The sequence below is a fragment of the Anser anser genome, assembly GCF_964211835.1.
Source record: "Anser anser genome assembly, chromosome: 8".
NCBI lineage: Eukaryota > Metazoa > Chordata > Aves > Anseriformes > Anatidae > Anser > Anser anser.
The window spans coordinates 699,385-726,038 of NC_139728.1; the positions used below are offsets into that span (position 1 = coordinate 699,385).

The following is a 26,654-nucleotide window of genomic DNA, read 5'->3' on the forward strand; positions in this document are numbered from 1 at the left end:
CAGAAAGACTAGTTAATTCAGTGATACTTTCAGAGACACTCCTGCTTTGAATTACTTATTAAACTTGAACTCTGCCACAGCAGCTTTACATCACTGACCTCAGCTTTCTAATATCCACAAGATATCCAGCCATTTTCAGAACCATCCTAGTAATGTCACTTCAACTATTTGTCCAGTGTATGACACAACTGTGACACCCTATATTATTTCCTACATCTCCAACTCCAAGACAAGCCTAACATAATAGCTAGAGACAGATGTGGAAAGCTGATATGTCAACAACACACTATCAGATTGCAGATGAGTCATCTAATAACTCAGAAAGGCTAAAAATAAAAACAAAGCATTAGCAAGTAATCCCTTGCCTTAAGTTACCATGCACCTCCTTGACAAAGATAACAGGGTCAGTATCTTCATCATTCCTAGAGGAAACACACCTAGGAAAACACACCTACTAACTATCACTAAGATAGTATTTTACATAGTATTACGCATACTGTAATGCAGGACTTGTCTTCTTTCAGAATCTCCCCATAAACAGGAAGCACGTTCCAAAGCAGAACGAAGACACACAAATGGAACTTACCACATACATAAGAAGGTATATACACCTATGCCTAAAGCTTCAAGAACTTACTAGCTATCTAATAACTTCAAACTAGGTTTCATAGTCAAAACAAAGAGATGGTTGTGCTGCTAAAAATCATACCTACTAGTACCATCCTGAAAAAGGTATGGATGTTCCCATATTCCATTTTAATTGCAGGATAACAAAGCTTAGGTTGACTTTTGACAAACACAAAAACAAAAACACACCTGAGAATTATTTAACAAGCAGTGAAAAACTCACTAGCAATATATTTAAATATTTAGTAAAAGTTAGTCAAACACTCCCTAAATGATACTTGACCAGCAGTAAAAGTGAGTGACACATTACACTTTAAAACGTCCACATGCAGGCAGTTCAAACACTGAACTCTATCCAACCAGATCTACTTATTATCATCCCACTTGTGTCTTTTTCTTTTTTTGCAAGGTTCCTGTGGCCTTCCTTTCATGGCATTTTGGGAACACCTTTCCAGAAACTGTTTTCCCTATGCAAGCAGAAAGTCTTGAATTCATTTTCATCCCTTGTTTCCTCTCTCAAGTCATGTTCTTTTTTCACAACTGCTTCACATAAAAGATACTTTGCTTTAGTCCATTGTTCTGCCTTCCCACAACCTATTCACACACACACACACACTTCAAACTGCTCAAAAGACCTTGAAATTTGTATTCTGCACATAAAACTACTGACTACAGCCAATAAAGAACCAAAGCAGAACAGACTGCCTATGAACAAAAATCCCACGCTGCTGTACTTGCTGCTTCTGAAACACGGATATGTTAAATGCCTTAGATGCTTTTTAGTTTAAATTTGAAGTATAACTGAATTCTGCTGCTGCATAAACCCACAACTGACCCAGACTGGACACACACTGGTCACAATTTGTCTGGTCCACTCAGAGTTCAGAAACTGTGTGTTCTTTCACTTAAGGTCATCCCTGGGGTCAAGTTACTTGGCACGCACAATGAAACTAAGTTCCTATCAGATCTTCATACAGTAGAATTAAGTCCTCTAGTGATAATGTTTTTAAAGAGATTGCTGTTCAGTGGGAAAATAATCATAGCATCCAGCTGTTGTATTACTAAGTAGGTAATTCCATTTTGAAAACGTAGTATATCTCCCCGTGTTCAAGGAAATCTCTCATTACAAGTATGCTGAAATCTCTGGTATGCATCTAATTTCATTAAGACATACTAGGCAAAACCAAAGCCTAGTAATGGTCATGTAGGAAGCACAAAGTCTTAGGAATTGAAGCAGAATTAATCAGAAGCTTCTATTACATATTTATCTAAAAGAATAAAGCCAACAGGAAAAATAAAAAGCTATCACTTATATCACATTACAAATATATCCTACAAAAGCTGTCCAGCTACTACCTTAACTTGCTTTTCTTTCTTTTTCCGTACATCTTCCCATTCATTCACAATCCTCCCCCACAGGATCCACGAGTCTTCTTCAAGATGGCTGAGATTGCTAGAAGCTGATGAGCTAGATACAAGAGAAGATCCACTATTTCTTCTTGACCCATTTACTGATCGCAAGGATTTGCTATCAGTTTCCAGGAGTCTGCAAAGAAAGCATGCAAAAAAAAATTAGACCTTATCACAGTATCATACTATTAGTAGTTTGTTTACAAGCCAGTTCTTCAAACTCTTAAAGAATGCATCCAGAGGTTCAGCAGTACAGTTTTTCCACCCATACTAAATTTGAAGAGAACTGCTCAATGTTACTGTTTTTTCTTGAGTTCAAGTAATTCTGAGGACAGAAGAGCACCTCACATTGCAGTCTTTCAAGAAAGGAATAAAAATGCCTTAAAATGCATCAGCACTAACAGAAGTGAGATTTTAATACAAGTTCTTTGTGATCTCATGAACTAGATCTTAAAATGTGAAAAGATCAAATTAGAGAAAGTACAAAAGCATTGCAAGTCCAACTTTTTCACACATTTACCAACTAGAGATTAACAGTCCTACAGGAAATATTGATGAGTTTTATTTTAAGGTGTAAGTACCAGCAAGAGGATTTGATTTTACTAGCAACAGACCAAAAAAATAGGGCTGTCATGCATCACTCTGGCAAAGAGAACACAAACACAAGCAAGTTAAATATCCCTACTCAATATCCTAACAATAGTGTCAAATGTCAAAAGTCCTAGAAAAGACAGTAATTTTAAAGTAAAGACAAAAGAAGCCTGCAAAAAAGCCACCTGTTGACACATTTTTCATTATATTTTTGATGACAATGTAAATACAGACAGAATAACTAAAACTCAAAGCAATTTTAGAATGCCTGAAGTTTGCTGACAACTGTTCAAATTAACATGGTGTTTTCTAAGTGCATGAGAGAAGTCTCAGACCTAAAGAATATGAACCAGGCAACAACAGCTGTTAGTACAGCTAATGAATGGGTAATTAAAGCCTGGAGCTCAGACATGAGAACTTCTCTGATTATCAGGTAGCAAGGTATATTAAAGATGTACCAAGTGCTGGACAGGTTCCTACAGACTTCAGGGCACTGACCTGCGCTGCCTCCTATAGGGAAGATGCAACCTCAGTGCTTCTGCTTTGGAAGAAGAACAATTCACTGATTTCCCTGCTAGCTGGCTGCTATGACCATCAGTTTTGCAAGGAGGTAGAGACAGATGGGGATCCATGGCAAAGAGGCCTGCTCTGTTTATCCTCAACTCATACCGAGCCCCATAAGCGGGGGAAGGTGTTTTTTTAAACCACATGTTAGCTAAGAGCAAAAATTGAAGAGTAACTTAAAAAAAAGTGTTTTGCTGTATCAACAGTTTTATTTGTTCTTGAACTTCCAAGAATTCTACCATCTGTAAAGCAGACAGATATGGTTGATTAACTTCTCATGCATCTGCACAAAATCTAAAAACCTTCCAGTATTTTAGCAAGGCCAAGTCAGGTTTTAGATATTTAGTAAGTTACAGCCCTTCTACACAAGTTTTGGAGTACCTACAATTCAAGCTCTCAACCAAGGTAGAGTTATTTACATTATCTTTCCCTGCACCTAGCTTTCACCTATTGTTTTTTTATGCAAATTAGGAAAAATGTATTTTCATTAATGAAAATAACAACAAGTACCGTCTCTGCAGAAGTACTTCATTATTTAGAGAAAGGTTAAATAGTATGGCCTTCAAACAAACTTCAAGCTTTTTTTCCACAATTGATTTCAATTTAGTTCATATTAAGACAATGCAGAAAAATCTCATTTTGAGAAAAAAATCAAAAATATGTTTAGAAACCTGATTTATGCGTAATGAAAACATAGTTTGGAATTCCTTTACCAGCCTGGGCCAGTATCAAAAGATCAAAGTAATGAAGAGGAAAAACAAGCACAGAAGAAACATTATGATTATAAATACAATTACAAAAACCCTTATAACTGTAAAAGGCTCTGACTAGTCACTTTCAGTTTTCACAGCTTCTGATAAAAGTTATGCCAGATTTCAGTAATTTGACCTTACCTGGATAAGCTCATTATCCATAGATTTAAAAACGGGAAACTTGTTATAAAGCAAGTAGCATACAAGTTCCGTGGTGTTCAGTGACTGTTTTCTTTCACCTAAAACTTCATAAATGATTTACTAATGCCAAACAACTCCAACAGGACTCTGGACTGAGCTACCTCACTATTCTGAGGAGGCTTTCAGTATAATTGGATTATAGAATCCTTGATACCTTCATAACTTGATACAGTTTGAGTTCTTTCAGTTTCTAACTTGTTTAAAAATTCAAATTCTTCTTATTCATATGAAAGTCAACAATGGAAATGAAACCTTTAAAGTTATCCATCACCAGCTATTCTTCCATTAAGCAGAAACAAGAACTTCCCTGTGTTCAGAGTACAATTCCTTGCCAAAGTGTCACTGTGCTAAAATGCAGATTCAAACTGTTCCTAAACTATAGTGCACCTCACATGATTAAATAAACGAAAACTTGGTGCTCTGAAGTATTGTATCTCACAAGAAAAGGTACATTTAATGTAAACTGATAGGACAGACTTTGATTAGAATTCATCAACAAAAAAAAGACTAAATATAGGATTGAACAACAGATCTAGCTTAAAAAAATCAAATGAAACCCAACAAGTTTTCTTAACTTTTACTAAATGCAAAAAGCTAATGTGAAGAAGATTAGCAAGCCCAAGTTCACATGCAGCTTTCAACAAGCAAACTAGTCTAACTACAGGGTGTAATATGACTACTCTAGAGGCAGAAGCATTATGCCCTAACACAGATAAGCAGTCCAAAGAACAGATATTACTGCTTTTCATATATAAGTTAGTCCCTTGGTCATGAACAGAGCTGAAAACCTCAGATTAAATGCCAATTAGCTTTCTTCAAAGAACTATTTACCTCCATTTTTTTCTTCTTTTAATAAATTTTGAATTGCTACTAGCATGGTAAAAAAAAGTTACACATAATACATCCTCAAAGGAGCGACCATCCCATAAACCATAAGGAAAGAGGATGAGGTGGTTTAGGAGCAGATTTCCATTCTTCATCAAGAACTTCCCTGTAAACTGCATTACTATTAGGCTGCAGAATATGGATATGAGAGAAGGCATGCCAGAAGACAGTGGCATTAGCCCCTCCTTCCAGTTCCTCTTCTCCTCTACTGAAAGTTACTACCCTCACACCTAAATCAGTAGAAGAAAACCACAAGTACCACAGCTGCCTCACTGCAAAGTCCAGCAAGCTAATAGATGCTGGAGCAAAAGCCAGTTTGAGCTCAACTGTCAGTCTCTGCACTTCCCTGAAGCACGAGGGACAGCAATCTTTAATGGAAGGCAGCAGATAGCTATAGAGCTTAAGTCTGAAAGCTATTGGAACTCAAATTTTCCTTTACCGTCAACCTCTCATAGGCTACTAAAACATACTCGTCAAATATAACAAAACATTGCAAGAGGCCAGATAACTTAAAAAAATCATGCCTCAAGAGCAGAAATAAGGGTTCTAGAAATTCAGCATTAAGAAACCATATGGTCCAATTTTATTTCTGAATGAGATTGTCAATTTGCAATGACTGTGCAAGTCAATAGCAACTGATCCAAACAAAAGTTGGATCTTAAACACAGATGGTGCGGATAAACATACAAGCATGCAAAGGCTGCAAAGAGAATGGCAGCCTATGCAAAAAAAAAGTCCAGAAGAACAAGAAAGACTAATTAGAGATTTACCTTTCATGAAATTAAGGTATTATGCACCAATCACCATTAGCATACCAGCAGAATGCACCTATTATTTCTTGCAAATAATAGATAGTTGAACACTGTCTCCAGCCACATGACATTGGAGAAGATGCAAAGCCTCCTCTATTAATTGTACCTGTACTAGATTAGATATCCTGATCCACAGACTAAATTACAGAACACAAACTGAAAAATTTTGTTTGAGCCGTTAAACTGTATAAGTAACAGAAGAGCAGAACTGCTATTCTAGTGTTTCCAACTAAATTTTATAAACTAAATTTTACCCCATGTAAACCAGTAAACAAGTAACATGCTAAAGACTAAATTTGAGCATATTGTATAGTGGAAAGCAAGAAAACAATGGGATTCTGAGGTCTTTCTGATTTCAAAAAGCCAACAGGAATATCATTTTTATTTAAGAATGTGAGTTTATACAAGAGTCTCAACCCTATGATACTCTATTTTAAATTGAATACTAAAGACCATGTGGCTCCAGCGTAAGTTCTTCAGATAAGAGGCTGTTATAAACACTCCTGTAAGACTGGAAGAGAAAGACACCCTCGAACATTCCACAAAAATAGAGCATCTAAAACACACATCTCAAGAACATCAATTCTTTAACTTAGGGGCCTTGAAATGAAGGTGTTCTGCCATGAAGTTTTTACCCAACCTCCTTTAACAGAGTCTGCTGAAACTGCAACAACCCAATTTTAGTCTAAATTACTATATCCTGAAGACCAAGGTGTTTTCCATTCACCTGTTCTGTTCCTCAAGTTTAGCCAGTAATTCTAAGTCGTCTGGACTCAGTTGTGTTGGTGAGGATGGCGATAACGCAGGCGTAGACAGAGTGGTAGAGGAGGATGTAGTGTGCAAGGAGGCAGATGGACTTGCCACCTGACTGGCCATTTGACTGACGGTGTGCGATACGGTGTTCTTCACCCATGAGAGAGTAGAGCTCAGCTTCCCTGCAACCTTGTCTGTCGCCACCTGTGGTGACAAAAAGAAGAGGTTGCAACAGTTGTTTTTTCATCTTTTCAGTAAACCTGCTGTCACTGAACAGAGGAAAAAAGATACAATATACATAAACTGACATTGGGATTATTTACTTTTCCAAAACACTCAAAGCTGTCAGAAGCAATACAAGGAGCAAAAGCAATAAAATAGTACAGAAGCAGTGACATGCAAGTATGCTGCTAATACACAAAGAAAGACAGAGGAATTTGTGATGTATGTTCAACAGCTGGTTTTTGCAGTACATACTGCAGATCAGTTAAGACTTCCCATTACAAAAATGAATAGAAACAAAAGCTTACTTTAAAACATCTTAAACTAAAGACAGCACAGAAAAATGTAGAAAAATATATAAGGAAGCAGTCAACTACTTCACTGATGGGCACTGAAGCAGAAGTGTATCAGCGTAAATACCCCAACCACCCTGGCTTCTGTTCACCTTCATTAACCCCCTACAGTGACAGAGCAGAGGAGCAGACACCACATTTCTAGACTACAAAGTAAAAGATCCTCTAGCATCTGCAGAAAACAGTCACAAAGCATTTAAGCCCATTAATCCACAACTGCTCCTGACTGCCTTCCATCAGGCCTTGCACTGCCAGCTCTTCTGCTTCCTGACTTTCTCATCAGGTCATCCCTGCACAAACAAGCATCTGTGAGCCCAACCCCACTGCCAGCTCCCAGACAATTCTGGGGCTCAAGAGGGGTCAGGGGCACTCTTGAGAGGCGCAGCTGGAGCAGAAGGGAGCTCTGAGCTCTGACCAGGGGAATCCATCTGTCCCTCTGCTTAGCAGGGGCTGATCACAACCGCACATGGACTGCAGTAACGCTGGTCAAGGACTAAGGAGTAATGCAGCCAGCCTAGCCGGTTCTTTTGTTGCTTTCTTCACTGATCACTAGAGAAGGAAGAGCAGCAGCTGCTGGAGATATTTTCTGATGAACGCTCACTACACCTTCCTTCAGCCACCAAAGGCACAAGAGACCTTGACCTACACTGATTCACCAGCTCAGCATGAACCAGGGTCTGATTCCTGTCCTAGCTCAACTGGAGACAACCTAGACACACCTGAAAAGAAGAGCAAGTTGCCTAGCAAATTTTTCAAAAACAAAACCAGGTTGAAGAGGAAATTCTCCTGAAGCAGTGTTGCTGACAACTGTTAATCTTCTGACTTCCTCAAAATAATGACTTGCTCAATGGTTGTCACAATTCTTCAATACAGCTTATACAGTACTTGCTAAGATTCTAAAGACCTTGAACAACAGGAAAAAAATGCTTCCCAAGGTCCTCTAACAGAATGCAAGTAAAGCATAATTTCAACTGGAAAAAGTAACTCCATCTCAGCACAGCAGCAGCTAATGGACAGCCCTTTTTAAATGGAGAAATAGGAACCTTTGCAAATCATACCAAACCATAAATCCCCCCTTTTCATACTGCCTTTCAAATATTACATTCAAGTGTGGGATGGCAAAACTGTTTTTGATTAGATGAAAGCGCTCACAGCCAAAAAATTAGATTTGATTCCCACAAGCTCAAATCAAGGGGAGAAAAAAGCCTTCCAACCACCAGATCATTGTACAAAGTATTTGTGAGATGTAGAAAAAACATCCTTTAGAAGGCATAAACGCATTAGCCAGAACTAGACACCAACCATGCCTTCACTCATTGCATCACATACCCTGAAGCTGTGATTTACAGGAATCTGTCTTCTGTGATCAGAACACATAAAAACCAAAATGCACTTTCATCTACTTTTTCATAGTCTAAAAGACCATGCCTTCACCTCCAAAACTTTATTTCTTATCCTCATTCGTCTTCCATCTTTCTCATCCTACTTATCTACAGTATATCCCTAATATCCTCCCCATAAGACATTTACCCAGCAATTTTCTCTTCATTTTTTCCTCTCACCCTGAATCAAACATATTGCTTGAAAACGTACTAGAAATCCAAAACATGCTAGGCAAAGAAACTCAAGAATAAAATGCTTCACTAACGAGGTACGCTGTTAGCCCAAGTAGCAGATGTCCACACAGCAAGTCTCTACCCCTCGATCAGCCAGTCAGGAACAAAACACATCCAAACCTAAACGGAATGGAGATATCTGCTAACCTAATGCTTCAGTGTACCACCCAAGCTTACTCTGCAACACAGGCATGCTTGGGGATGATCAAGTTTTCCAGGTGCTGTGAACGTGTGATGCTGCAGGATATCTGGGTCAGGGATGGCAAAAACACCAGTAAGCATACAAGCATATGGTTTAACACCTCTGCTTTAGAAATGTCATGTTGCTTAGCACAACATTCTGGAAAGACTGAAAAAAGCCAGTACTGTCAAACCTTTGATGTTTTCTGTGGTGTTTTTCAACAGTCTCCTCACTCTCCTAAACACATTTCTTTTAAAAGCTGATTATTACTTAACCAGCAGTATTTCCATAGGCCTACAGCCATGCCTCCCTTTCGCAGAGCATCATTGATGTAGCCAAGTTTCAACCATCCTTCCATTTGCTACTCTTTATTACCGTGGCAAAGGGTGCTCAGCTGTTTGCAGCAATACCAAGGACAGCCAGATACTCCACAGCCTATTCAAAATCTTAACAGGAACACAGCAATAAATCTAGCCAAACATGAAACAGGACTTCTGCCCTTGCCATCATCCTCTCACAAGGCATACTACACCTATGCTACATCCACTCTGTTCTGCCTTTTCTTACCAGTGAAGCACAAACACGTGGGGCTGCTCTGCTTGGGGCCCTCCTGTGCTACAGCAGGTACCAGAGGCAGCAGCGAGGCATGCAACCCACCAGACTCTACTCACCACAACCATGAAAGCTCTGTCCCTTTAGCTAGCCAGCTTCAGCAGGACGGTCCTAGCTGACAGCATTGGTTGCTCAGCTCACCTCTGCAGTTTACCGGCTTCATTGATCTCCTTTAAGTTACATTTGAAGAGGTAACCAACAACAGCTGGGATACACACCAAACCAAGAGCACCATTGATCAAGCCACTACCTATTATTTCACATTAGCAAGACCACTGTGTCAGTCCATTTTAGGAGCACATCTTCTTCCCCCAGAGGGGTCTCCCTCAAGAGCCTGCTAATTAACCAGACTGGGAATACAAGCGCTGCTTGCAGGAACACCGACACTTTCCACCAAAGAAGGCCAGGTTTGCAGACCAGCAGGCAGGATCATGCCTACTTCACCCTTTGCAGCACTCCAAACTGAGCAGACAACTCGGCTCCAAACCAGAGTCATTGAGGCTCCAAGATGGAGGAACAGCGCAGCTGCTCCCAGGTTGCCACAGAGCTTACGTCCAACAGACGAAGAGCACAGGGAGAGCTCATTTGCATCTGCCTGCCTAAGACCAGGTAGATACCTCCTAATTAAGTGCAGGAATTTTGAGTTTGAAAAGATCAATCTTTAAAGAGACAGAGGGGAACAAAACCAAACAATGGCTAAACCACTAAAGACCTTCTAGCCCCCTGCAGGTTCCAGTGAGAAAACAGCCAGCACTGCTCACCTACCTGGTCAAGCACCAGGCAAGGCACAGATCTACGGCTGCTTCTTTAAGCTACAGCAAAGGTAACAGACATTTGTATTGATCTCTGTATAGGTATGTGAGATGTGCACTTTACGTATGTCAACTAAAATACATGAACTCAGCATCTCAGCTTTAAGTTTAGTATCTTAAATCAGCTGCTGATCAGTGCAATACCATGTTAGGTTTGAGTTATTCCAAATGAATACTGCAGTGGAACAATAGATTTAATATTTTATGTAAGGCCAGCTGTAGATAGACCACAGCATCCCACATCACGTATGTATTATCTAGTTATTTTTGCCTGAGAATCCCAGACGTATGCTGCAACACCCTACTGTAAGCCCCAAAATGTTACCATCATATTTGCTACGCAGACAATATTTGTTTAGGAAAAACAACATTGATTTAGACTTATTGACAAAAATGATAACTGAACTCAATGTCTACAGTGAATTAATATCTGCATTCTGTGCTTCCCTGAAAGCAGCACGTATTAAATCTTATTATCTTAATTACCTGAATTATTCTCTCAACTATTCTTATCACACAAAGGAGAAGTAACTGCAAGCCTTATACAAACATTAATATGTATACTATATGTATTTCACATCCTCTCTCTATCCTTTCTTCTCTTCCTAAGAGAAAGAGGTGGGATCCTAAAAAAAAAAAAACAAACAAGGAAGTGGTTGTGTACATGGTTTTCAAGCAAGTTGTATAGCATTCCATAAACCCAGTCTACTGCTTGCTTCAAAAGGTAACAGCATTCTAATAGCTGAAGAATAAACTAAACTGACTCAGACAATGACATGCAGGAGATGCAGCTGGTGAATCAGCTTGTTATAATGCTTTCTGACAATCTGAAATCCTAATTTAGGACTCCAGCATGGTTTCACTATCAGCTTCATCTGTACCTTCTGTACAAGAAATTCATTTAACTGGTTTCAGCCTAAGTCTGAGAAAGTCCTGATTTACTCTCATATGCCCAAGTTTTTCTTGTAATGTCACCTACCAACAGTCAGGAATATCACCGCTGGCATACACCAGCTTTCATTCCGTTTGATAATCACCAGCTCTCCATGCCTTTCTGATGTAAACAACAAGCAGACTAACATTTTAGACTGTGTAAATCTAAAGCTAGCAGGAAGCTCTCTGTAGTATCACTTAATAAATACACTTTCTTTAAAGTTGTCTTCAGGCTTTGGTGTGCCTAGAATATCTAGAAACAAAGCTGCAAGTTCACAACATAATCTAATATATAAGGTGTTTTGAGATGGTACTTAATTAAAAATGTTGCAGTGACCCACCAAAGGTTGAAGCCATTGGTTAATGATTGTCAAAGTTCATATAAATAATATTTCAAAGTTGTACTGAACTCCGTTTATTTCCACAAACAACTCCAGGTTTTTAATTACCTCTGAAGACCACTGTCGTTTACAGTCTCTCAAGTACTGGCCAGTACACCAGCTGAGAAGTCAAACCAAGGTGCTTTTGCAAGCACTACCTAAAGATGACCCTTTATCAAACAAGTTCTCTCTCAAGCCTGGCATATGAACACTAACAACCTTCAGGGAACCATCCATGCCTTCTTTCACAGGGTAAAGAATCTAGATATGGCACTTGAGTACAAGATGGACAACAATGCCTCAGATCTATGAAAGGAAGCACTGAAGGACTACAGTAAAAGCTTTATGGGGAACTTGAAGGAATTTCCTTTGTTTCTTTGTTGTCTTAGACCTCAGTTTGGAAAACATCTTTGTGCTTCTGAGTGCCAAGCTACATGCTTATCCTCAAAGGACTGTCCCATTGGCTAACAAAACAGGAAGAGTCATAGATCAGTCGGCTGAAATCAAGAACTGCAAATTCAATTTGTTCATGAACTAGATTGGAAGACTTTGAAATGTTTTTCAATAAAATGCAAGTCAGCCATTTCACTGGAGTTCAAGTATCAACACGTTTCAAAAAAATAGCATAGCCTGAAGGACAGACATGCTTCATCCTGAAAGCTCCTTTCTACAGATTTTACTTTCCTACTCATCCCTTAATATCTAGTTCCTTTAATGTTGCTTTCAGCCAACTTTCTCCTGGAGCAGTGCCAGTACTAGCAGCTAAACTACATTAGGGTGAAAATAAACAAAAGTACATCAGTGCACTTAAATTTAATAAAAGCCTTAGATCCATATTTCATAAGTCAGAAACAACTAAGTTACTTTTTAAAATAGTCACTGAGCCACAATGAAGATCAATGCTTTTGATGTTACTTTTAAAGTATACAAGATTTACAAGGAGTTAAATTGGTAAGTTAAAAGGATCAAATATTGGACAAGATAAAAATACACCATTCTATACAACATTTATTTCTATATACTGGCAGCCTGTTTTCTAGGTTTAGTTTTCCTTATTTAATTGTGACATACATCACAATCCACAAGCTAGAACTGAAATGCTTATCTCCCTTTTACATGGCTGTGCACAGTCCCCTTTCCCAAGGGCTGCGTGAAGTGAGGTGATGGAGAACACAGGCATGGCCTTACAGAACATGGTAAAGTTTACAATTTTATTACTTACTTACTAGAATTTAAAACAAGTTAGATGACAAAGACTGGCAAGACCCTCCCCTCAGGATACTTCTCTTCTTTCCTTTAATTAATCAAGTAAAATTAATCAACTTCCTATCAGTTACACTCACATTCAAACATGTAAATCAGTTCCAAAGTGACTGACCAGTAACCACCCTTACTTGCAAGCTACAAGTTCATCACAGCTTGCTGCTGCTGACAGAGTATAAGAAAATGTAAAACTTTTAGAAGTGAAAAGCACAACCAATTTAGTAACTTCCAGTTTCAGGAAGTTGTCTAAGCTACCCACAGTAAGCCCAGCAGATCTGAATAGAAGGACATACATCAGTACCCTGTTTCTAGTAACATGATCCATGCCAGCATCCATAGCCTTGCTGTAGTATTTAACTTTGCCCACCGATTTGCTTCGGATATCCATGACTTGTCTTCACAAGCATTTACAGTATAACTCAAAGCAAGCAGCCTTTTATTGTTGTAGAGTGTCTTCCTCCATGCCACCAAAGTCTGTAGCAGTGCTCCTGCAGTTTTTTCTGAACACGCCACTTAAATGAAAGTTTTTCCTCCAGTTAGTGATTAGAGAAAAAGAAGCCTGCTCTTCAGAGAAATTACGTTACTCATAGCCAAATGAAAAGTTATTTTGATTGTTTAACCACTGAGTCTTATGCTTTTGTTTAGAAATAAATGCCTATTCACTTCTTTTGTAAAGATCTGTCCAAAAAAAAAAAAGAAATAAAACTCCCAAGTCTATATCATGGTCTGTAAGTGTCTTATGGAACTTTAACTTGCATCCTCATTTTGTCTTTAGAAATATCAATCACAATTCTTTTTCCACATGTCTGGGAAACACTAAAGCTTCAGCCAAATCCACGAAGTCCCAGCATTCCAAGGCAAAACAAAATCCAACAAAAATAACTTTACTTAATGAATGTTGTTTTTAGCTCTGCTGTTTCAAAGAACATTTAAGTTGGAACTTTTTTTCCCCATGTCTGAAAGCAGTCTGCCATTCAAACTACGTATGCATCAAGAATCTGTGAAAAAGATTTAAAGTTAAGTTCTCCTATACAGTATCACCCTATGTAGTGATATGGAAAATACACATCCAGAACGGTTTTTGGCTAGCTATTAGTTTTTTTACATCCATTTTAAATGACATTCAATAGTTTTACTCTAATAAAAATAACAGTAAGCTCTTCTCATAACATCCTCTTAGTTACAAGTGCACTGTCAAGTTCTGACAATAGCAACTCACTATTACAAGACTGGGCCCATCTGCCAGTCTGAAGAAACCAAATAAAGAAAACAGAGTTAATGCACTATAAGATACTGGTGAACTGGAGTTCTGTATCACCACAATAATTACACTTTCAATGTTTAAAACAATTGATCAAGAACATGTTATGATGCTGTCAAGCAGGTATTTAACATTATATTAGGGAGACAAGTAAAATTTGTTCATACAAAAAAATAAAGATTTGTGGTAGTGCCTTTTGGCTGTTTCCCAAGTTGGGAACCAACACAGAAAGATTAGATGCCCACAGTCATTCACGGACACCACCTTATTTTTAGTCCAGAACAAAGCCCAACCCTAGCACTGTACTTTAACCCCAACTACACTGGAACTGCCTCACCAGGTCTCAGAAGGATTACTTTCACAGAAAATCACCAAAGTTGACCATTAATAAAGCCTGAAATAACACAATGACCACCATACAATCCCGGTCAGTGTGACCAAAAGGAGATCACATTCTTCATTACATGAATCCTATAGCAGACCAGACATTGCCTAGGCCCTCCCCAAAACACCACTTCAAGGCTAACTGGATAGTTACCAGAGTTCACAGGAAGTTAAACAAATTAGCAGTAATCAAGGACAAGCTAGGATTCACTAAAGCCTCTTGCCAGCACGTAGTTTTTGCTAAAGTGCACACGTGCATTCAACGAAAACATCATGACTGAATGTGAACTGAGCAAAGCAAGGCAAGTCCACCTACGTTACTACCCAGCCTCCTGCCCAATCCCCAGCCCCCTTTTATTCCAATCACCACTTGCTGCAGAAGGATGCACTTGAACTGTAGACAGTTAAGCAGACAAGACTATAATGAAAGCATGACTGCATTCCCCATTTAAATTAATCAAAAATGTACCAACAAATGATACTGTTTTTTTACCAGTAGATAAGACACGGGGTTTTAATTCAGCATGCCATCTACACACTGAGGTGACAGTCAAGAACTTCAGAGAACACATCTAACAACTCAAAGTTCTAAGCAACTATAATATTTACTATTTGCTTTTATAGATATAAAAAAAAAAATGTAGTCATGTCGTGGAAAAAAAAGAATTCAGAGTGTATAATGAAGGCAAGCAGGAGTTGATCGAGAAAAGAACATTCAGTCAGGATTTTCTTTATTGTTCATCTTCCCAGACTATCAGCTGAAAGGGTTTTTCTTTTTAACTATGCCTTTGACAAAATGGTAACTAAAATATTAAGTTCTACTGGGACTCTTCCTTAAGCATTAAAAAAACCTTGTTACAAGTTAATATATCAGAAGGAGCAAGAGAATTTAAACATTTAGTACTATCTAAGCATAGCCCAAGATGGCTTTTATTCTTTTACACTGTTGTAATGGAACCTTGAATTAGCAAGGTAAAAACTGTTTTTCAAAATTCACTGACAAAGGACTTTTTTTTTTTAAATACTCCTCCATTTATTATCAGTCTTACCCAGAGACCAAACTGACAGCAACTGTTTAGGCATATCACTTTCCCCCACTCCTCCTGTCAACTTTGAAAGGCTTTTCTCCCATCTATTCCTTTCCACGAACATTTCCACTCTCCAGCTATCTCTTGCTTATTTGTTCAAAAACTATCAGACAAAGGTACAGAAGAAAAACGCATGGAGGGCAGTGAAAAACACGATGAAACCCAAGTCACTAAACTCTACCCCAGGAAGTATCTAAACTTCAGCATGCTGGAAGCTAGGAGGAGAAATAGGAAGGAATTAGGATTCCCATGTTTAGTCATTTTCTCCAAATATCTGCTGCTCTCAGAGGCACTACTGGGCTGGGTGGACCTTCAGGGACCCACTCAACAGCTGTTTTCATCTGAGTTTAATCAAATTCAGGCAATGCTGACTCATAATACCCTGTGCTTTCCCCCTGATCATGTCCCTCTTTCACTACCATTTATTTCCTCTCCCAACCCTTACTTGAAAGAGGATTTATATCTAAATATTTCAAAATCAGCCTTAGATCTCGATATACAGTTGTGTAAATGTAGAGCTGTACAGCCACAATCAAAGCAGAAACTGCAGGTTAGAAGGTTACAGAAGTAAAAAGATATTTATACAAAACAGCTACCAAAAAAAAAAAAAACAAGATACTGTTACCTTCTCTTTCAGCCACATAAAGTGCATGGAAGAAAAAAAGTTTTTTTGTGGGGGAAAAAGACATCTTTTAAGTATTTTCTCAAATACGTTTGTAGAAAAGTAGAACTGAACATTGCCAGTTCTTCTCCATATGGACGTGACTCCATCCTACATCTTTTCTAGATAATCTTGAAAAGAAACTGTGCCAAGATGATTTGAGACTGTTTTAACACAGTCAGTGTTAATACTGGCTCATGTTGGGGTTGGGAATTCAAAGCATTACAGCAGACATGAAGCTAGCATGCAATTGCTCTCTGGCCAGCAAGGCAAAAAACATCAGAAATCCGACATAACCGCATGAAAACACGGGGCATTAGAGCTGCCACGAACAGTGAGTGGCCGGAACACTCAACTGCTTACCCTTATTATATAATCTCGGTTATGCAGATGCGGCAGGAGGTGCTAGCGAGACCTCCGAAGCAGCAGTTGAAAATTGCATCTCAAAAATGAAATGTCCAGAAGCTCCAGGTTTAACAGCACCCCAATAACAATAATAATAAAAGAATAATAATAAGAGCCCCCCTCTCCCGCAAAACAAATCCGTTAACACGCCCCGCAGGCAGGAGGTGCCCCCTGCCGCCGCCCCCGGGGCCGAGCCACGCTCCGCACGCCCGCAGCCCCCTCACATACATACACACAACCGCCTCAGGAGAGCCCCCCGGCCCCGGCCTGCTCGGTTCGGCTCGGCCCCGCCGCAGCCCCCCGGTCCCGGCCGTTGCGGCCCAGCCGCCGCGCCCCGCCTGGGCCCCGCCGCGCACCGCCCCCGGCCCCTCAGCCCGCCCCAGCCGCGCCTCACCTTGGAAGCGTTGCCCGCGGCGGGGAGGTGCGGGCATCGGTGGGCCCGGCGCGGGGCGACAACCTCCGCTGACCCGCTCCCCGCCCGCCTCCCTGCCCGCCGCCTGCTGCCTCCGGCGGCTCCCCGCGCTCCGCCGGCGGCGGCAGCCAGGCCACGTCCCTGCCAGCAGGGCGCAGGCGCACTCCGCGCGCAGCCGCCGCCGCTTGGGGCAGCCCCGCACCGCCGGGCCCAGCAGCGGCCTCCGCCAGCCCGGCCCCCGGAATCTGGGCTCCACAGGGCCGGGGGAAGTCCTGCTCCCCTGGGCTGGTGTCTGGAGGAACACCGCGCACGCACACCTGGAACTGGGAGGGGGAAGCAAAGAGAACGTACAAACATGCTTCCCTTTCTGATAACAAACATTACCAATAACAAATATTTCACTATAACACCCAAACCCCTTAGTTTTTACCTCAACAAATTCAGAGCCTCTGTGGATAGTAGCTCTCGTTCCAGCAAACATTGCTTCTGAGGTGTGGGGGGAAATTGGCCCTGAATTTGTAAGCGGCTCGGCGGGGTAACGAGCCCAGGTGTGGGGCAGCCTGCAGGGTGGAGGTGTGGGTTAGGGGCTGGTTGGGACTGCGCTCAGTTCCACTGGTCGTGTTCACCACCGGGACCCAGCAGGCCAGGCCTGCCCTTCTGTCACCATCGGGCCTTCCGCATCCAGGGGAGCCATTGCCCAGTGGTAGTAGCCTCATCAGCAGGCAGGTGGTTGTGTGGTGGGGAGCAGACAAGATGCTGTGCTCAGCGAGGGTTGCTTTTATGTAAAAACTGAAGAGTAGGTAGAAACCTCAGCTTTTCAAAATCCAGGCTTAGTTCGATAACTTCTGAAGCTAGTGGTGTGGAATCACACTGGTGCTTGGCTGACCCTGGAGATTTCTTTTTTCTTTTGTTCTCCTGTGGTTACTTATAGCAAATGCATGACTTTTAAAAATACTGTTCTGTGAATAAAAATTACTGGTTTGGTTTATCATTTGCAAAGCGGCTAGGTGGACAAATGTGTCAGGTACAGAGGTGCTGGCTTTGCGCGCTTCTCTCCAATAACACCAAGCGATGCGATAGCACTCGACCTGTGTGTCCCCGTGTACACGCACAGCAGCAGCTGCACCGTGCTCTCGATTTATTTAATCAGATACCGATCGCTCCGAGCAGCTCCAGCTTAGGAATTGCATTCCATTGGGGCTGGGTTGGCTTCAGGTATTTACTGTTCAACCAACCGCGAGAACTCCCCCAAGGAAGCAGAAGGCACTGACACCCCCTCGCATTTCAGCTTTTAAGGACGAAGCCATCGCTTCGAAGGACTACCCGGCCGCCGCTCCGGGTTTCCACTCACCCAGAGGCCGGGCCGCGGGGCGCGACGCGATGGCTCCTCCGCTCCGCCGGGGGGCGGCCGAGCCGAGCCGAGCCGTGCCGCCGTGGAGCTGCGGCTGCGCGGTGGGCGCGGCCTTTTCCCCCCTGCTGCTGGCTGCAGGCGTTGTGCGGAGCGGGCCCCGGCCTAGGCCTAGACCGGACAGTACCTGGCACGATGGTCGGTACCGGTCCTGCGGCACCCGCGCGCCGGGGCGGACTCGGTCCCGCCGCTCGCTGCCCGCCGCGCCGCCCGGCCCGCCCGGATGGAGCCCGATGGGCCCCGGCCCGCCGCCGGCTCCAACGTGGCAATGGCTGCCGGAGCGGCTCGGCCCGGCCCGGCCTCCGGCGGGCGGCGGCGGGAGAGAGCGGGGCCGGCGCCGGGCGGGGGCGGGGGGCAGGGGGCGGCGGCGGGGACGGAGCCCCCCGGGCCGAGGGGAGAGCGGAGGTGCCCGGGGGGCTGCCCCCGGCCCTGCTGCGGGGTCTCCGCGCTGAAACCTGGCAGGTGCCGAGCAGCGCCCGGCCGGACGCCCCGCTAGGTTTCCTTTCGTGGTTTTTTCCCTTTTCGTCTGTGCTGCTGTCGTTCGGTAGCTGAGGATTAGAGAAGGGGGTGCTGCTGGAGAGCTCTCCCGGAAAATAAGCTGAGTGGGAGTGACCTTACTGCTTCAGTCTGTGCAGACAAACGTGTAGTTATCGACTGTAATGTCTGGTTTGCCCCTGACTTCATGTGGTTTCAGGAGAAGAAAAGTTGCTGTGAAGGATGTGAATGCTGTTTTTTTTTTGTGTGTGTGTTTTTGGTTTTTGTGTTTTTTTCGTGTTTTTTTTTTTTCTGAGATGACTCTCAGCTTAGCTGTAAGATGACCTGTTACTTTATTACAGATTGATCGCTGTTTTTTTCATAGCAGAATTAATTCATTTTAAATGGCCTTGGTTTACATAGTTACACGTTAATAACATCTAGTTATATTTCTTATTCTAGGGGTTTGTGAAAGTTGTCAAGAATAAGGCCTACTTCAAGAGATACCAAGTAAAATTCAGGAGAAGGAGAGGTATAGTTAACTTCCCTGTATCACTTAACTAAATGATATTGACAAATAGTGCTGTTTCTTAACACACATTCTCACACATATAACTGCTGTTTTTCAGAGGGAAAAACTGATTACTATGCTCGTAAGCGTTTGGTAATTCAGGATAAAAACAAGTACAACACCCCTAAATATAGGATGATTGTGCGTGTTACCAACAGAGACATCATTTGCCAGGTAAGGTTTGTGGTGCTTGTCACTTACTTATCAACCTTGAAATGTAGTAAATGGAAAGGGGGATGGATGGCTGAGGCAGCTGTTTGTTGGGTTTTGTCCTGAGCAGTTTGTATATTGTTGCTTGGCTTCAGGGAGAAAAACAGTCTTTAAAGTTGACACGATTTTGGTAACAATCCATATTCACAAAAGTAATTTTGCTAGTGTTCTAAAACAAGGTTAGGGACGGGAAAACTTCCCTATCTTTTCTACTGGCTTAAAACTTAGTACTTTGAAAAGAGAGGCTTTTTTGCTTGATTGGAGACAACAAAACTGCCTGTGGGACGGGTCAACCTGCATTTACTGTTACCTTATTTATAAAGGTGACCTCATTTCCAGGAGGTCTTCACTGTGATGTTAGTGTGGATCGGAGGAAGCAGATAAGCTTTACAAGAGTTTTCCTGTAAGATTAAAGGAGACTGACAAATAAGAATAGTCACTTTTTCATGGTTATTAAGTTGTGTCTTGCGTTGTGTAATGCAGTTTATTGCTGTAGTTCACTTTCTTGGTTTATTTTCAGAACATTTTGAAGCTAAAAACTTAGGCCTGTTCTATCATGAATATGTGTAAAGCTTAAAAAAGCTAGAAATGCTTGTTGTTTCCTCATTGAGTAGTTAGCTCTAGAGAATGGTAAAGAGTACCAGTTTTAACCAGTTCAGACTAAACTGTATGACCTTGGCGAGGTTACTTTATCTCTGAAATTCAAAACAAGAAGTGGTGGTGGCAGGCACTCACATCTGACAGATAGTGCCTTTCCAGTATGTGGAAAACCTGGAAAGAGGGGGCAACTTTTAGGTGTGGAGGAGATGGGAGTCAAAGGGAGAAGGTTCTATACGTGAAAGGAACAGTAGAAACAAATCTGATATTACTGCTGTCTCACAGGAGACCCCTGAGATTGTGAAGATCTCAGATCCATTAATAAAATCACTCCATGAAGTAACACTGTCCTCGCAAACTCTAAGTGCTTTTGCATTTTTCTAAGGTGATTTACATGCTGTGTTATATGAGAGCTACCTGCAGAAAGTGGGACAGAATCCATCTATGTATGTAATAATTATTTGAAAGGTTGCTTTTGTAGGCAGTTTCCTGGCATCTTGATGTCTGTGAAGAAATGAAAGAAAGTGGTTGCCATCATCTACTTTCTCTGCCCTAATATGGATTTGAATTCTTAGCTTCTGTAACAGAGGATTTAATTATGCTGTAAGAAATTTTTGAAAAGAAAAATGAAGCAAAAGCTCGTGAGCTTGGTTGGCAGTTTGCTGGACGTTTCTCTACAGAATTCCTATTGGCTTAAGTAGATGTCAAAGTAATAGTAAATTAAACCCAGCATTACAACGAGAAAACTAACTTATTTTTTTTGCTGTCAGATTGCCTATGCTAGGATCGAAGGCGACATGATTGTCTGTGCTGCTTACGCCCATGAGCTGCCAAAATACGGTGTGAAGGTTGGCCTGACTAATTATGCAGCAGCATACTGCACAGGTCTGCTTTTGGCACGCAGGGTAAGTATCTGACAAATGGTCTGGAAGTAGCTGTTCTGTTTTTCTGGTTTTCTTTCAAAAAGGAAAGCCTACTTAGGGAAAGCCTACTTTCTTAAGTGGTGAGTTAGTATAGATACTAGATCCTGCGGGCTTCTCTAAATTCTAACTCTTTCTCTTTACCGTATAGATTTGATGGCCTCTTGTGACTGTCAAATCACAGCGAGAAGTATGAAAACATCCAATTTCAAGCCCAGCAGCCAATTTTTAAGTCTCAGCACTTAAGTTTGTTGGAGGGAGGGAGTCAGGATAAAAATGTAAGAAATGTACCTTTAAGAGTTCAGACATGTGTAAGCCCCATTTATCCATTTTCCATACGAGCATGTGAATAAGTTTCGAGTTTCCTGGCATACCAGTTGGAACAAGAAATTGAAATATAACAGGCATGCTTACCGTGATGGTTATTTATAACCTTTGTTACTAGTATGGAGTACATCATTTTGATAAATAAATTGGTTGAAAGCATGGAGATTCTACTACAAATTTGTGTTTTAAACTGATGGTGATTCTTAATTTTGTCAGTAAATGGCCAGACTTTCAGATGTGCTTTTTTCTTTTTTTTCTTTCCCTTTCCCACAGCTTCTGAATAAATTTGGCCTTGATAAGATCTATGAAGGCCTAGTTGAAGTGACTGGTGATGAATACAATGTGGAAAGTGTGGATGGAAAGCCTGGTGCTTTCACATGCTACCTTGATGCAGGTCTTGCCAGAACTACTACTGGAAACAAAGTTTTTGGTGCTCTGAAGGGTGCAGTGGATGGTGGTCTCTCCATCCCTCACAGGTAATCTAGTCTGTCTGGAAAAATCCCTTTAGAATTACCTGAGATATTTCTGTGTATGACAGTCTAAATATACTGTCATTTTTGTGCTGAAATAGTTTTGTTATAACCTGGTAATTATTATTTTAGTGTAGGTTCTGGGGTAGTGCTTTTTTATTTGGTTGGTTGTTTTTTAATCTATTGGTGCAATTCTGATAGAACTTGCATGAATCTTGTGACTATCAAGAGATTCTATTAAATTATATAAATTAATCTATAAATTAGGAACTAAAGAGCTACCTTCTTGCTTTTACTTGAAATCATCCAGTACACCCATATGTACTGGATGATATGTGCATCCATATATGCAGAATGCACATCCATAAATATTCTTTAGTGTTTGTTTTTTCAAGTCTTAAGCAAATTGCATGTAGGTATTAATTTTGCAGTGGTACATCATACCAGATGCAAAACAACCATTGGTTTTTCCCACAGTTGTCAAGACAGTAGTAGGTCTGAGTGGTCCACCTGCACTTAAAATTTCCACGTTGAAGTTTTGGTAATTCCTGTCAGAAGCTACCAGTGACAAAATCAAGATTTTTTTGGTAGTATTACTTAACACTAATAATACAGTTGACTGCTTCTGACAGCAGTGGGGAAAACAATTCAGAAATCTGTTGTGCATTTTCCTACTCCCTCTCATGCTGTCCTGTTATTCTTGACTAATTCTTCAGTTTTTCTAACTTGGCTGCTACATGATGATACCCCGTGACTGAGCACTCTGTAATTGGTCCATGGTGTGTATATGATGTACTGCATTGTTTCAAGACGGGACTGATGGCAGCTGAGATGAACTTCTGTTTCTTCTTTTTCTTTATCTTTCCATTTTTAAGTAGAGGGTCCCATCCCTCAGTTATCTATAGCAGAATCTTATCCAACAGTTATTTCTTTGTGGAAGCTTGCCTCTGAATCAGAGCATTTGGCAGTATGTCTTACTCTGAATGTAACTGCTCTTTCACAGTACCAAGCGTTTCCCTGGTTATGACTCAGAAAGCAAAGAATTCAATGCAGAGGTTCACCGCAAGCATATCATGGGCCAAAATGTTGCAGATTATATGCGTTACCTGATGGAGGAGGATGAAGATGCTTACAAAAAGCAATTCTCCCAATACATAAAGAACAATGTAACACCTGATGGGGTAAGATCTGTCTTTTTGGCTCTTGCACATTAGTAGAGATGCTGATAGGTCTTGTGTAGGGCATTCTCAGTAATGCAAAAAAGCTTGATAATGTAAAATGGGAATGTGGTTTATGTTACGTGTTCTCCATGTAAAAAAAAAATTCCCGTTATTAAGGTATCTGTAGTATATAGTAGGTCTTTTGAAAGGAAAGTGATTTTTCATTCTTTGAAGCTTAGCATTCTGCTTGAAAATATAAGCTTATAGGACTGCATCCTAAGATAGACCACATACATTTTTCCAGATACAGAAATTAAATCAACAGTTTCTATGCTTGGCTACCCAGTCATTCCTAATCCTGCACTGCAGCCTGTCATTTCTGCAGCTGGGGTAACTGAAGATGTGCTCTATATCACATCTTTTTTTTATGATGTGTGACTATAGGTAGCTGTAGGCCTGTGGCAAATTCAGAAAAGCCCAAGCTTTTCTGCTAGCCCAAGAGAAGCTAGCATCTGATGAAGTATATTCTGAGTGTTGTATATCTTATTTCAGTACAACTTTCCATTTCTGAATATATTGCACAAAACACAAAGATTTGTGGAATTACCACAGTGTTTCTTTTGCTTGTTTCAACTATTAAATGTCTTTCAGATGGCTTGTCTGCTGCCTGTAATAATCTTGGTTTCCTCTGGTTGCACTCTTGACAAGTGAAACAAACATTCTAATGTCCCTTTTCTAGGCTATGAAAAGCTAACTTAATTCTTTATACCTTTATTACTGTAGGTTCTTCTGTTTTTTCTGCAAACTTAACCAATTTGCTAATTTTTTGCTATGTAATCTTTACTTAAAAAAATGTAACTGTATTTACATTACTAAACAATGTTAATATAGAGAATCTTTTCACAGCTGGGGTCTAGTTGTAATTAACCATCAGCAAATCAGTGCCTTTATAGAGCCCTAGTTGTCTTTGGGTCAGAGAGGCAAGGGTCTTCTGATCTGTGTAACTGAACAGCTCGCTTCCATGCTCCTGTCCTGCTATGTTAAAGAATAAGAACTTATGCACAACGACCTGGTACCCAGAGTTCTGTATGTTCTCATGCCATGTGAGCTCTCAGAAATAACTGCTTTGGCGTAGCCTCTTCTAATGTATTTGTTGCTGCTACATGACAACATTCTTAGGGATGATGCAGGGACTTGTGTGAAAGCAGCTACAGATTAACAAGTCTCACAACTTCTTCCCTTCTCTTTTACTAATTAGCTTTGTAATGTGTACCACAATAGGGTCTGAGAAGTGGTAAGACTGCATCTGATGAAAGTACTTAAGTAATTTTGGTTTAATGTAAGCACTAAGTCTTCAGAGCAATTAGCTGTATAAGAAAGTAAGAATTATTTTACTCTAGGTGGAAGTAGAGTAACTTTCTGTACTGCCTTTAAATTTAAATACAGGGAAATTAGCTCCTAGGAAGTAGGCTTCAGAGGAAATAGCACTTCTCTGCTAGCCTGTAGTTATGAGACTTGTAAGTACTACGTAGTTAATCTACATCCTTGATTCACTATCTGTAAAATAGGGGTAAAAATACTTCCTTGGTTTTGTGTCCAAGCTGCCATTTTGGATATTCAAATCAAAATCACAGCGTAGCAATGGGCAGGGATTCCAGTATGTTGTAACAGTGATCTGCATGAAGAAAATACTGTAAAGGGAACCACACAAACTTGTAAGCTGTATTGTGATGAAACCTTTTTCTACTGCCGTCTCTGCTAAGGGTATGTTATTTCTTGATATGATCCTAAAATAGTAACACCTTTTTCTTTCCCCCCCAAGATGGAAGAAATGTACAAAAAAGCCCATGCTGCTATACGGGATAATCCAGTCCATGAAAAGAAACCCAAGAGAGAAGTCAAGAAAAAGAGGTAAACATGAACATGACTTCTGTTAAAGAGACTTTAGTTAGGTTGGAACAGATAGTGATTTATAGGACACTTGTGTCAAAACTCATGTGTTTTAGATCAGATTAAGATATAACCAGTTATATGTAACTTAAGGAGTTATTTTCAACAGAAAATAAAAAATTTAAGAGCCATTAGCTGTAAAATAAAAATAAAAATCAAGTAGTAGACCATAGCTGTGGCCTGAATAACTGGTATTCCTTAAGTGTATTTTAGCATCCTCGTGTTTTCAGAGGGAAGGCGTCTTCTATTCAGGAGAGGGCAGGCTGACTAAGTTGTCAGTATTAAACTATTCAGATTTTTCAGGAATTTGGGAGAAAAACTAAGGCACAGATACTGCAGTGACTTTCTTACTGTCTAGTCCTTACAGGAGCTTAACTGTGCTTTTTGGTTAAGCACAGTTTAATTTACTGTTAGCATACTTTTGGTGGTGCTGCAACGATATCTTAAGAAACAGAACATGTTACAGAAGTGGCAATATATTCTAACATAGAATTCTTAATTGCAGCTTCAGTTTTCTTGACCACCCTTTTGCTTATTTCTGCTCTGGATATATCGTACCCTGTCTTTATCTTGCAGAGTGAACAGTTCCAAGATGTCCCTTGCCCAGAAGAAAGACCGTGTTGCTCAGAAGAAGGCTAGCTTCCTCAGGGCTCAGGAGCGTGCAGCTGATAGTTAAGACAACTTCCACAATTTTCTATGAAGCTTTGGAAGAAGTGGCAATAAATTTATTGAGTAAGCAACGGTGTAAGACTGGCTTATTAATTATCTTATAAAGATTGGAATATGTTTATAATTCAGCTATTGTGTAGCCTTAAGAATTTTTATATTAACTCTTTCAGAAAAGACAAGTGTGAAAGACAAGGCTATCACGTTAGAATTATTCCCATAACAAAGGAAAATAATATTGATTAAAAATTAATCTAACTCATAAGAAAAAAACTACATAAAAGAACTTGTTCTAACTTCGAAAAGACTGAATTATTTAAAAAAAAAGTTTTATTGCTTTAGAGCTTTTCTTTCAGATTATGTAATGCTATGGGAGATCAGTATGTATCTTAAGAAAAAAATCTTAGGTAGCCTTAAGCTTTCAGGAATATGTACGGCAACACATATCCTACTGTGACTTAGTGAAGCTGACAGTAATATATCTTGAGGTATTTAAGCTTCCTCCAGTAAGCGAAATAAGTACTTCCACATTCTTACTGCTGCTGGAGCAGGTATTGTCTTAAGGTTAAACCTTTTACATACTTCAGTGATCAGACAAGGGAATTTACTCTCTAACTTGCATACACATACTTAATTACAGAGGCTGTGACTTGCCTTATTTTATCCTTCATCTCAGGTTCATAGATACTTACTTGCTTCTCATTAGACTTACTGAAGTTGCTT

The 26,654-nt window shown here is 40.6% G+C and overlaps 2 protein-coding genes across 7 annotated transcripts in view; one reads left to right on the forward strand and one right to left on the reverse strand.

Moving 5' to 3' along the window:
* The window catches only part of EVI5 (ecotropic viral integration site 5), a 77,848-nt gene extending 59,295 nt beyond the window's left edge, over positions 1-18,553 (reverse strand). For 5 of the 6 annotated variants that reach the window (XM_083847435.1, XM_083847433.1, XM_083847432.1 and 2 more), the window contains exons 1-3: positions 17,161-17,350; positions 6,570-6,799; positions 1,984-2,173 (exon numbers count right to left, since the gene is read on the reverse strand). In XM_083847435.1, coding sequence (XP_083703561.1) covers positions 1,984-2,173; positions 6,570-6,718 — 339 coding nt within the window. In that variant the 5' untranslated portion in view covers positions 6,719-6,799; positions 17,161-17,350. Of the gene's footprint in view, positions 1-1,983; positions 2,174-6,569; positions 6,800-17,160; positions 17,351-17,608 lie in introns of those variants that run through there. The other variant, XM_083847437.1, reaches the window with a different exon arrangement.
* A 40-nt stretch (positions 18,554-18,593) lies between these two features.
* On the forward strand, positions 18,594-26,005 carry RPL5 (ribosomal protein L5). Its single transcript, XM_083847535.1, has 8 exons — positions 18,594-18,724; positions 19,523-19,592; positions 19,690-19,805; positions 21,209-21,343; positions 21,959-22,161; positions 23,159-23,336; positions 25,138-25,226; positions 25,842-26,005. Exons 1-8 carry the CDS (start codon positions 18,722-18,724, stop codon positions 25,939-25,941), a joined length of 894 nt encoding a protein of 297 aa, XP_083703661.1. The 5' UTR covers positions 18,594-18,721; the 3' UTR covers positions 25,942-26,005.
* The last annotated feature ends 649 nt before the right edge of the window (positions 26,006-26,654 follow it).

Excerpts from the sequence above, each read along its gene's own strand:
- RPL5 (XM_083847535.1), top strand. Across the intron at positions 21,344-21,958 it reads GTCTGCTTTTGGCACGCAGG|CTTCTGAATAAATTTGGCCT; the intron begins GTAAGTATCTGA and ends CCTTTCCCACAG. Across the intron at positions 22,162-23,158 it reads GGTCTCTCCATCCCTCACAG|TACCAAGCGTTTCCCTGGTT; the intron begins GTAATCTAGTCT and ends GCTCTTTCACAG.